This window comes from Oncorhynchus mykiss, chromosome 28 (genome assembly GCF_013265735.2).
Source record: "Oncorhynchus mykiss isolate Arlee chromosome 28, USDA_OmykA_1.1, whole genome shotgun sequence".
Classification (NCBI taxonomy): domain Eukaryota; kingdom Metazoa; phylum Chordata; class Actinopteri; order Salmoniformes; family Salmonidae; genus Oncorhynchus; species Oncorhynchus mykiss.
Genome location: NC_048592.1, coordinates 31,185,442 through 31,197,809, shown reverse-complemented (window position 1 = coordinate 31,197,809; position 12,368 = coordinate 31,185,442). Strand labels below are relative to the sequence as shown.

Here is a 12,368-nt window from a genome sequence, read left to right as displayed (position 1 = left end):
AAGGTTAAAAAAAAGAAGAAAAAAAAAGAAGAAGCCTGCATCAGCTGGGGATGTAGAGGGTCGAATTAATCTTGCCTCCAGCGACTCCCGGATGTAATTGTCCAGGACTGCCGCTTCAAGGGTTGAGCGAGAGTACAGATGGCCCCGGGAAGGCGTGGAGCCAGGTAGGAGTTATGGCACAGTCATATGGACGATGAGGGAGAAGGGTGGCCTGTAGCCTCTTACTGAAGGCCTCCCAGAGGTCGAAGTATTCGGGAGGGAGAGAGGAGAGGTCTTGGCCTTTAATGGATGTAGAAGGACATGGCTAGGCCCTTGGTGGGGGTCTTAGTCATTTAGTCTGGCAGTCCTTACCCCAGTCTAGTAGGTGTCCCATGGACCAGGAGAATCGTGGGTTATGTAGCACTAGCCAGGGGTACCCTAGGATAAGTCTGTTCTCAGGAGCAGTGATCAAAATAAAACTTAAGTCTGAGTGGTTCACCCCAACCTGCAGTAGAATGGGCTTGGCCTGATAGTCCCCCTGGCCAGAGCCAATGGGGTGTCCATCGAGGGCATGACTCTGCAGAGGAATGGGACATTTCACACAGGGGATCAATGAAGTTATCTGCGGCCCTAGATTCCACGAAGAGTTGAATCCGGTGTTGACGGTTTTCCCAGTGGAGGGTTGTGGGTACTGGGTAGCCGGGAGGTAACTGCACAGCTTATCAGGGCCCCCCCTTGTCCTGGCGAGCCCTGGTGTTTCCCGTCAGCTCTGGACATGTAGCACGGTGATGACCGCAACCTCCGCTGTATAGGCAGCAGCCTTCGGGCGTGTGCCTGTCACGCTCCTGTGGGCTCAGACGTGTGTCCCAGCTGCATTGGCTCCTCAATGCTGGGTTCAGGTGGGGTGCTCAGAAAGCCGGGATCCTGGGGTGGTGTCAAAAAAACCGCCAAAAACCCCCATTCTCAGATGCGGTTGTAAAGCCTGATTTCCAGCGTTATCAGGGACTCAAGGTCCTCTCCCAGTTCCCAGGCAGCCAGGTCATCATTGATAGAGTTAGACAGGCCCTAGTGGAAAGCGGTAACCAATGCCTCAGTATTCCACCTACTCTCGGTGGCGAGGGTACGGAACTCAATGGTGAAGTCAGCCACTGGTCTGGCCCCCTGGCGGACCAGTCAGCTTGCTGCTTCCCGTCCACCGACTGGGTATTCAAAGACTCAACACAGCTCGGCAGCGAAGGCTAATATAGAGCTGCAGGATGGTGGCTGCTGTTCCTACACGGCCGTTGCCCACACCAGGGCCCTGCTCGAGAGCAGAGAGATGATGTAGGCGATCATGGCCCGATCGGAGTGAAACAAGGAGGACTGTAACTCGAACACCAGAGAGCACTGAGTGAGAAAACCCTTACATCCTCCTGGGTGGCCGTCATACCGCTCAGGGGCTGGGATCTTGGGTTCCCAGTGCAGGGTCCCTGGAGGAACTACGGCAACGCCTGTAGCACTGGGCGATGAGACTTGGGCATTGGCTCCTCCTAGGTTGGGGTGTGCTGTGGACAGAAGGAATTGGTGAGTGCCCGGAGGATCTCGGAGATCTGGGAGAATTGTTCTTGCTGTCTTCCCAACAGTGCTCCACTGTGGGTTATGACCTCTCAACTGGTTGATTTCTGCTGGGTCCATGTTGGGGCAGAAGCTTGCTGTGACGTGGTGGGGTTGGATCCAGGTGCTGGACCAGATGACCGTAAATACTTGACTGAAAATAAGGTAACAGAAGGATAACAGTAACACTGACAACCAACAAACTCTAGACCTCTTACTCAGGCAACAAACACACAGGGCAACCAAAATCAAGCTTCTGCAAACAAGGACAGAAAATACACCTATTTTAAAAGGAAAATAATAATGAAATGATAAGCAACACCTGAGTAGCAAAGATAGTCTCTAGGGCGGTCTCTACCGCCCTCTGGTGCCCGGAGGAACCATGACATATGCTTGTCACTGGCAGGGACTGGGGAGTTTGTTAGGATCGACATACATATGAATGGAGGACAGCCCAAGTAAAAAGGAAAACCCGCCTCGGTCTTCTGAAAACCTAACCCTGGGATGAAGTTACAACTAGGCACAGATTGGTTGAATCACCTTATTCAATGAAATTTCAACAACATTTTGTTGTGTTACAGCCTGAATTCAAAAGAGATTACATTTAGATGTTTTTGCACTCATCTACACACAATAGCCAATAATGAAAAAGTGAAAATATGTTTTTAGAAATTTAAGCAAATTGATTGAAAATGAAATACAGAAATATCTCATTTACATAAGTATTCACACTACTGAGTTAATACATGTTAGAATCACCTTTGGCAGTGATTACACCTGTGAGACTTTCTGGGTAAATCTCTAAGAGCTTTGCACACCTGGATTGTACATTATTTGCACATTATTATTAAAAAAATTATTCAAGCTCTGTCAAGTTGGTGGTCGATCATTGCTAGACAGCCATTTTCAAGTATTGCCATTATTAGGCCACTCAGGAACATTCAAAGTCGTTGGTAAGCAAATTCATTGTATATGTGACCGACCACCTCGATTTGTTCTTATGTTGCAAAATTAGAAAGTGTTTACATTGGATAAAAGTAGAGACACAGAGCTACAAAATCATACACTGCAGTTGAGGAACAATGGGAACTAATTCTGCTTTGAAAGTTTATAAACTTGTAACCCCACTTTTGAGAATGTCCCTTGAATATACTTATTCAGCATTGTTCACAAGCTCTTAAGCCTGAGCCCCACCCATCTCTTTAAGGATTCACATGTGCTAAACAAATGGAGTAAGGTAGTGTAGTGAACAACCAAAGATTTCAAGACTAAAATTCGGGAAAATAGTAGCCTATAATAAGAGAACAATTCCAGGTAAAAATACACTTTATCTAGTTCTTGGCCTATATCCTAATCTGACTTTGGTGCAGGTCATGTTGTTCTTCACATTACCATCTCTGGTAAACACACACTGTGTCAAATACAATCAAAGTTTACTTGTCACATGCACAGGATACAGAAGGTGTAAACGGTACAGTGAAATGGTTTCTTGCATAGTAGCAATGTCAAAAATAGAAAGTGTTTAAATTATTAGATGATGCTGACCCAGACACACATGTCTAAATTGACGGGTCATGTGAAAGAAATGTTATAACCACACCCCAGCCACATCTAGCTAAGTGGATGGTTCACTATTGTCTAGACATGTACACATGTTCATGAAATACAATAGAAGGCCGTAATCACCCACAGACACACCTACCTAACTTGATGGGTCATGTAATCATCTGGCGAAGTGGAGTATCTTGTTTAGACATGAAGCTAGCTAGCTAAAATATAAACCATAATCCCAACCCATCCAGTACACATGGATTGTCATAGCTAGCCACCATGCATGAAATGCATTAATATGAATCTGCAGGTAGCTAAAGCTAACCAACTAGGTTCATTGTTATCTAGCTAACTAACATTAGGCTATAATTAGCATGGTAAATGGCTCTCTGAGATACAAATAATATTACACAGACGAAACAGATCATACAAGTAATGTTAGCTAGCGAGCCAGGAAGCTACCGTTCGCTAGCTAGCTAACAGTACTCTTTAACTTGCAATGAAAACGACTTTCTGACAAAATTCGATACGCATATAATCTGAAAATGTAGCTAGACTTTTACCCGTATACATTGATGAACGCTTCACGGCAGACTGAACCACTTTAACTAAGTAAGACGTCCTGTGTCGTTTCCGTTTTGTTTGTAACTACTGCTTGTTTGGCCCGTTGTGTTAAATCACTCCGGTTCACACTGACCGTGTGTATTCCTGTGTAGTGACGTGCGACATACGCCTAGCTTCCTGAAAAGGGTTACATATTTGGCCTTGCATTTTAGGTTATTGTCCTGCTGAAAGGGGAATTTGTCTCTTAGTGTCTGTTGGATAGCAGACTGAACCAGGATTTTCTCTAGAATTTTGCCTGCGCTTAGCTCTATTAGTTTATTTTTATCCTAAATAACTCCCTAGTTCTTGCCAATGAAAAGCATACCCATAACATGATGCAGCCACCACCATGCTTGAAAATATGAACAGTGGTACTCAGTGATGTGTTGTATTGGATTTGGCCCAAACATAACTCTTTGTATTCAGGACTTTTTCAGGGCAGTTTTACTTTAGTGCCTTATTGCAAACAGAATGCACGTTTTGGAATGATTTATTCTGTACAGGCTTCCTTTTCACTCTGTCATTTAGGTTAGTATTGTTTATTAACTACAAGGTTGTTGATTCATCCTCAGTTTTCTCTTATCACAGCCATCAAACTCTGTAACTGTTTTAAAGTCACCATTGGCCTCATGGTGAAATTCCTGAGCGGTTTCCTTCCTCTCTGGCAACTGACGCCTCTATCTTCGTCGTGACTGGGTGTATTGACACACCATTGTATGTGTGGGGTACACGGATGAGGTAGTCATTCAAAAATCATGTTCAACACTATTAATGCACACAGGGTGTGTCCCTGCAACTTACTATGTGACTTGCTAAGCACATTTCTACTCCTGAACTTATTTAGGCTTGCCATAACAAAGGGATTGAATACTTATTGAGTCAAGACGTTTCGGCTTTTCATTTGTAATTAATTTATAAACATTTCTAAAAACATTATTCCACTTTCACATGATGCCGTATTGTGTGTAGGCCAGTGACACAACATCTACATTTAATCAATTTTAAGTTCAGGCTGTAACACGACAAAATGTGGAAAAAATCAAGGGGCGTGAATACTTTCTGAAGGCACTGTATGTTGCCCTGAGAGTTGCGCAAAGTTGGCTGAATCTGATTCCAAATGATTCACAGCTGTAATGGCTGCCCCCAGGTATTAACTCTGGGGTGTGAAGACATATGCAATCAAGACATGTTCGTTTTTTATTTTTTGTTTTCACTTTGAAAATGTGGAGTAGGTAGTGAAGATAAGTACGAAATAAATCACATTTTGTCCCTTTTTTCCCCATTTAATTTTAAGGCAGGAAAATGTGAAGAATGTGCAAGCGGCTTGTAGACTTTCACTAGTAAGCTTGGTGTACTGTAATTACAAAAGAAGTTGGCTATAACCAAAACAGGCAGTCACCTATACCATACTCAACAGTTTGAATAAAGGCCTGGAAAGGCAATACTTAACCGCTATTGGTCAAAACAAGTTTTAGCAATTTCTCTGTGGATGATTTCTAACTTTCTCTCCTCTCTTTCCTCCAGGGGATGAGTGTTCTCAGGATGAGAGAGGAGCGGCGGCCATCTTTGCCACCCAGCTGGATGACTTCCTGGGCGGAGGGCCGGTCCAGTTCAGAGAGGTCCAGAACAACGAGTCCATCACCTTCTTGGGCTACTTTAAGTCTGGCATCAAGTACAAGGTCAGCTTCTTCTGCTAACAGCTGAAAGATGTAGAGTGGGAAGTGATTTGTTTTTTTAATTCCAATGAATCATCCACTAATGACACCTTGAACAAGAGCAGTGGGTTCAGGGTTTCCCAAACTCGGTCCTGGGGCACCCTCTGGGTGCACGTTTAGTTTTTTACCCTAGCACTACACAGCTGATTCAAATAACCAATTCATCATCAAGCTGTAATTATTTCAATCAGCTGTGTAGTCTGAGGTCAAAAACCTAAACGTGCACCTAGGGGGGCAGGACCGAGTTTGGGATACCCTGGGTTAGTTGATGGTAAGGAAGTGGTTTATTGTGCATTAGAAATGTAAGGGTTTGTGTTGCATTAGAACGTTAACAGTTGGGGCAAGAGGGGTTGGTCGTAGCGATCTGCAACATCTCTGTTACAACCGCTCCTGTTTGTGGCAATGCGTTAGGCAATAGGAAGGAATACTCTTTGGACATCCATTGACGTACTCTATCAGTATAAGGTCAGAAGGATTAAGTCATTATTACTGATCCAAAAATAAGATATAGAAAATATTGAAAAACGGGATAAAACTGGATAGAAAAACTGGATACGGTTTGGACGTCACTGGGATGTCACTAATGATTAAAGCACTGGTTTAAAGCACTGGTTTAATCATTTGCGACATCCCATAAACTTTGCTATGAAGTGAATGAGTCTGAAGTTCATAGACATTAACATTCATTCCTCTTAGCCTTTGTCATGTTTACATCCAAAGGTGTCACAGGCACTATAGTCACTGCAACCAGCATGTCAACGGCAGCCATTTTGAAATCCTTATAAATACAACAACTGTGGGATTTGAGAGTTTACCCTTTGCTCTTTCTCTCACCGTCTTTTTACATTTCCAGAAAAACCTCAGACCTTGGTTTAGATGGCAGTAATTAACCCAGTTCTGTTTACCATTTTGAAATGTTCGGTTTGTGGAAACTATCTTCCTTTTATTGTAGAGTTACACACAGTGTCCTTGAGAGAGACAAATAGAGAGAGGGAGAAAGAAAGAGATGTGGATTATGAGGGAGCAGAACAAAGAGAGGAAAGGGTAACATGAGAAATTAATTAATGAGAAATCCTCATTTCACTACAACACCACATTTACCCCCTCCCCACCCCCGCCTCAAAACACACACGCTGATAAAAAAGCATCTGGACATTGAGAGAGAGGGGAAAGAGAGAGAGGGTAAGAGGGATAAATAGGGAGGGGTGAGAAAAGAGGGAGAGGGGAACAGGGTACCAAGCTAGGGCTCATTATATGAAACCTTCATTACCCTGTAGACATAAAACATTCTTTCCATGAAAATAAACATAGCTGCTTCTCTGCCATGGAAAGTTATCCGTCTTTCTCAGGAGAACTCTCCCCCTCAGAGTAGATCTGTTTCTCATTTGGGGAATTTTCATAATCACATAATATGGGAACACACTTTGTATGCCCTTGAGAGGAAAAGCAGAACCAGGATTAGCCAATGTTTTTTCCCCAAACCAATGAACAAATTGTTTGAGTTGAATTGAAGTTTGGACAGTGATATCAATGGTTTGCAAACTTTTATCATGATTCAATATTTCCCTCTAACCTCCATATGCATGTTTTTGTGTGGCGGCTTACCAGGAAGGCTCAGCTGACAGCACATTAAGGTAGAAATCTGTAGTGTAGAACATAAATTATTCTCTGTCTTGTCGAATAGGGAATAATGCAAGTTTTATGTAATACATTTCAAGCTGCAAGGTTTCAAACATTGCGCACCACCGAACAAGCCTCATCGTTACTCTTTGACATTATTTGACCCCTCCTATCACAGCAAGGGGGCGTGGCTTCAGGCTTCCAGCACGTTGTGACCAATGACATGAGCGTGAAGCGCTTGTTGCACATCAAGGGGAGGCGGACCATCCGGGCCACGGAGGTGGTACTGTCCTGGGCCAGCTTCAACCAGGGAGACTGCTTTATCGTGGACCTGGGCAAGGTAAAACTCTACACTACAGTACTGTGTGAAATGTAGATCTGGCCTGTGTATATGTAGGCTACAGTATTGGAAAACTGTAAGCTGGAATCAGGGCTACGAGCTAAGTAACATGAAAACTTATAGGTGCAGTATCTCACATCATAATCATGCATTGACCTCAATGGAATATTTGAATAAAATGTTAAGCTATGCATCTTAAGTTAGGATTTTGCCCTACAAGCCTAAAGGGCTTTTGGCTAAGTAACATGAAAAGTAAAAATAATATACACCTGAAATGGAATATCAGTACACGTATAGAGGCCTTAGTCACCGAACAGACAGTAATATAGTCACTGAACAGACAGTAATATAGTCACTGAACAGACAGTAATATAGTCACCGGACAGACAGTAATATAGTCACCGAACAGACAGTAATATAGTCACCGAACAGACAGTAATATAGTCACCGAACAGACAGTAATATAGTCACCGAACAGACAGTAATATAGTCACCGGACAGACAGTAATATAGTCACCGAACAGACAGTAATATAGTCACCGGACAGACAGTAATATAGTCACCGAACAGACAGTAATATAGTCACCGGACAGACAGTAATATAGTCACCGAACAGACAGTAATATAGTCACCGAACAGACAGTAATATAGTCACCGAACAGACAGTAATATAGTCACCGGACAGACAGTAATATAGTCACCGAACAGACAGTAATATAGTCACCGAACAGACAGTAATATAGTCACCGAACAGACAGTAATATAGTCACCGGACAGACAGTAATATAGTCACCGAACAGACAGTAATATAGTCACCGAACAGACAGTAATATAGTCACCGAACGGACAGTAATATAGTCACTGAACGGACAGTAATATAGTCACCGAACAGACAGTAATATAGTCACCGAACAGACAGTAATATTGTCACCGAACAGACAGTAATATAGTCACCGAACAGACAGTAATATAGTCACCGGACAGACAGTAATATAGTCACCGGACAGACATTAATATAGTCACCGAACAGACAGTAATATAGTCACCGGACAGACAGTAATATAGTCACCGAACAGACAGTAATATAGTCACCGAACAGACAGTAATATAGTCACCGGACAGACAGTAATATAGTCACCGGACAGACAGTAATATAGTCACCGAACAGACAGTAATATAGTCACCGAACAGACAGTAATATAGTCACCGAACAGACAGTAATATAGTCACCGAACAGACAGTAATATAGTCACCGAACAGACAGTAATATTGTCACCGAACAGACAGTAATATAGTCACCGAACAGACAGTAATATAGTCACCGAACAGACAGTAATATAGTCACCGGACAGACAGTAATATAGTCACCGGACAGACAGTAATATAGTCACCGAACAGACAGTAATATAGTCACCGAACAGACAGTAATATAGTCACCGAACAGACAGTAATATAGTCACCGAACAGACAGTAATATAGTCACCGGACAGACAGTAATATAGTCACCGAACAGACAGTAATATAGTCACCGAACAGACAGTAATATAGTCACCGAACAGACAGTAATATAGTCACCGAACAGACAGTAATATAGTCACCGAACAGACAGTAATATAGTCACCGAACAGACAGTAATATAGTCACCGAACAGACAGTAATATAGTCACCGAACAGACAGTAATATAGTCACCGAACAGACAGTAATATAGTCACCGGACAGACAGTAATATAGTCACCGAACAGACAGTAATATAGTCACCGAACAGACAGTAATATAGTCACCGAACAGACAGTAATATAGTCACCGAACAGACAGTAATATAGTCACCGAACAGACAGTAATATAGTCACCGAACAGACAGTAATATAGTCACCGAACAGACAGTAATATAGTCACCGGACAGACAGTAATATAGTCACCGAACAGACAGTAATATAGTCACCGAACAGACAGTAATATTGTCACCGAACAGACAGTAATATAGTCACTGAACAGACAGTAATATTGTCACCAAACAGACAGTAATATTGTCACCGAACAGACAGTAATATAGTCACCGGACGGACAGTAATATAGTCACCGAACAGACAGTAATATAGTCACTGAACAGACAGTAATATTGTCACCAAACAGACAGTAATATAGTCACCGGACGGACAGTAATATAGTCACCGAACAGACAGTAATATAGTCACCGAACAGACAGTAATATAGTCACCGAACAGACAGTAATATTGTCACCAAACAGACAGTAATATAGTCACCGAACAGACAGTAATATAGTCACCGAACAGACAGTAATATAGTCACCGAACAGACAGTAATATAGTCACTGAACAGACAGTAATATTGTCACCGAACAGACAGTAATATTGTCACCGAACAGACAGTAATATAGTCACCGAACAGACAGTAATATAGTCACCGAACAGACAGTAATATAGTCACCGAACAGACAGTAATATAGTCACTGAACAGACAGTAATATAGTCACCGAACAGACAGTAATATAGTCACCGAACAGACAGTAATATAGTCACCGAACAGACAGTAATATAGTCACCGGACGGACAGTAATATCTGTACCTACATGGTACCACTGGAAACCTAAACACTTTATGTCTTGTATTTCTTTTCCACCTCTTCTTCAGGATATCTACCAGTGGTGTGGCAGTGAGAGTAACCGCTTCGAGAGACTGAAGGCCTCCCAGGTGGCCATCGACATCAGGGACAACGAGAGGAACGGCAGGGCCAAGCTCCACATGGTGGAGGATGGTGCTGAGCCACAGGAACTCACTGAGGTGAGGGATAGGGATACACGCAAACATGCTTACACACACACACACACACACACACACACACACACATACACACCGTGGCGGCAGGTAGCCTAGTTGTTAGAGTGTTGTGCCAGTAATCGAAAGGTCGCTAGTTTGAAAATGTGAAAAATTTGTTGATGTACCCTTGAGCAAGGCATTTAACTCCAGGTGTAACAGTATAGCTCCAGTCCCTCTCCTCACCCCTACCTGGGCTCGAACCAGAGACCCTCTGCACACATCAACAGCTGACACCCACGAAGCATCGTTACCCATCGCGCCACATGGTGCTCTGTAAGCCCCTTACAGAGCAAGGGGAACAACTACTTCAAGGTCTCAGAGCGAGTGACGTCACCGATTGAAACACTATTAGTGCGCACCACCGCTAACTAGCTAGCCATTTCACATCGGTTACACAGGCTCGTCATTTATAATGGCTGACCCTGGCCGTGACCCCACTCTCCGACGGTGTCTCAGGGAGCGTTAGGATATGTAAAAAACACACTTCCAATTCACATGTGTATAATACACGCTTGTGTGAAATAGGATTAATATAAGCATCCACCAAATCATTATTACACACACACACACACACACACACACACACACACACACACACACACACACACACACACGGTTGGTGTCGTTTAAGATTAGAGAGAAAAATATTTTTTTAATGAGCATGGCCTTATTTCTATTACAGCATATTGGATGACTTTCATTGATATTCCATTCACCAGGTTCAATGTAACGTCAATAGGTTTAGGCTACGACATGATACTGGAATGTTCCCTATACCCATCATAAGGTTGCTACAACCTAGCATACAAATGAAAGTTTATAACATAGGTCGAGAGACATATTGGAGTAATCAAGGTGACAGACAGTGACACATTCACTGCACACTTTTGCATCTAGCATCTAGCTGATCTAGCATCTAGCATCAGGCATCTAGCTGATCTAGCATCTAGCTGATCTAGCATCTAGCATCTAGCTGATCTAGCATCTGGCTGATCTAGCATCTGGCTGATCTAGCATCTAGCTGATCTAGTATCTATAATCTAGCATCTGGCTGATCTAGCATCTGGCTGATCTTGCATCTGGCTGATCTAGCATCTGGCTGATCTAGCATCTAGCTGATCTAGCATCTGGCTGATCTTGCATCTGGCTGATCTAGCATCTGGCTGATCTAGCACCTAGCTGATCTAGCATCTGGCTGATCTAGCATCTGGCTGATCTAGCATTTGGCTGATCTAGCATCTGGCTGATCTAGCATCTGGCTGATCTAGCATCTGGCTGATCTAGCATTAGCTGATCTAGGGTGAAATCAGTAGTCCAAACTGTTCCATTTTGCAACTAAAACAAGTTTCTAGTGTTCCTCTGTGTTTGAGTCAGGTTGTTGAAAGGCTACATTAGATGCATTGCTGAAGGAGAATATATATATTCTCTCTTTCTCCCTCCCCCTCCCTCCCTCCCTCTTTGTGATTTTTATCAGCCAATATCAATGTAAAATAGGGATATTGTAGCTGTCGTAAGGGCATGACATCAGCAGAAGGCAAGGCAGGTTGACGTGCTCAGAGTGTAGATTTATTTACAGGTGTTCCAATGGTGAAAGCGTCATTTCATACCAAATATACAAGTAGATTTACCAAATATACACAGCAACAGCCCAAAAGATATAGCCTCTGTATCAGGCTTAACCTGTCCTATCTTAACGGACACTGGTAGAGTGCAAGACTGTTCAGCCTCCCCTTGAAAAGCCAAATGGAATCTGTCTAACAGGAGCTTAAGCAGGTAGGCCTACTACATAATAGAAGCACTTGGCCCCCAGGACCATAATTGTAATTGGCAATTAAAACGAATAAACTGGTTCTACAATGTAAAAGGCAATTTATTTCCATATCCATTGTTACATTTGTCTTAATCAGACGGAATTATTTTTATTATATTTCAACACCATGCATACATGGAACAATAATTTTCTCTTATTCAACGTTCTGACCCCAAAGCGTTCTACAGTGTGCTCCTATTACGCAGAACTGTACTGTAGGACGCAGAAACACAGAACTGTACTGTAGGACACAGAAACACAGAACTGTACTGTAGGACACAGAAACACAGAACTCCGACACAACCCGGGAAATATGAAC

At 42.9% G+C, this 12,368-nt stretch overlaps 1 protein-coding gene across 1 annotated transcript in view; it reads left to right on the top strand.

The window, feature by feature from the left end:
* LOC110508942 (gelsolin) overlaps nucleotides 1-12,368 on the top strand; it is a 40,153-nt gene that overhangs the window by 16,270 nt on the left and 11,515 nt on the right. Inside the window, exons 3-5 of the mRNA XM_036966574.1 lie at nucleotides 5,251-5,405; nucleotides 7,240-7,401; nucleotides 10,054-10,203. Coding sequence (XP_036822469.1) covers nucleotides 5,251-5,405; nucleotides 7,240-7,401; nucleotides 10,054-10,203 — 467 coding nt within the window. The remainder of the gene's footprint in view (nucleotides 1-5,250; nucleotides 5,406-7,239; nucleotides 7,402-10,053; nucleotides 10,204-12,368) is intronic.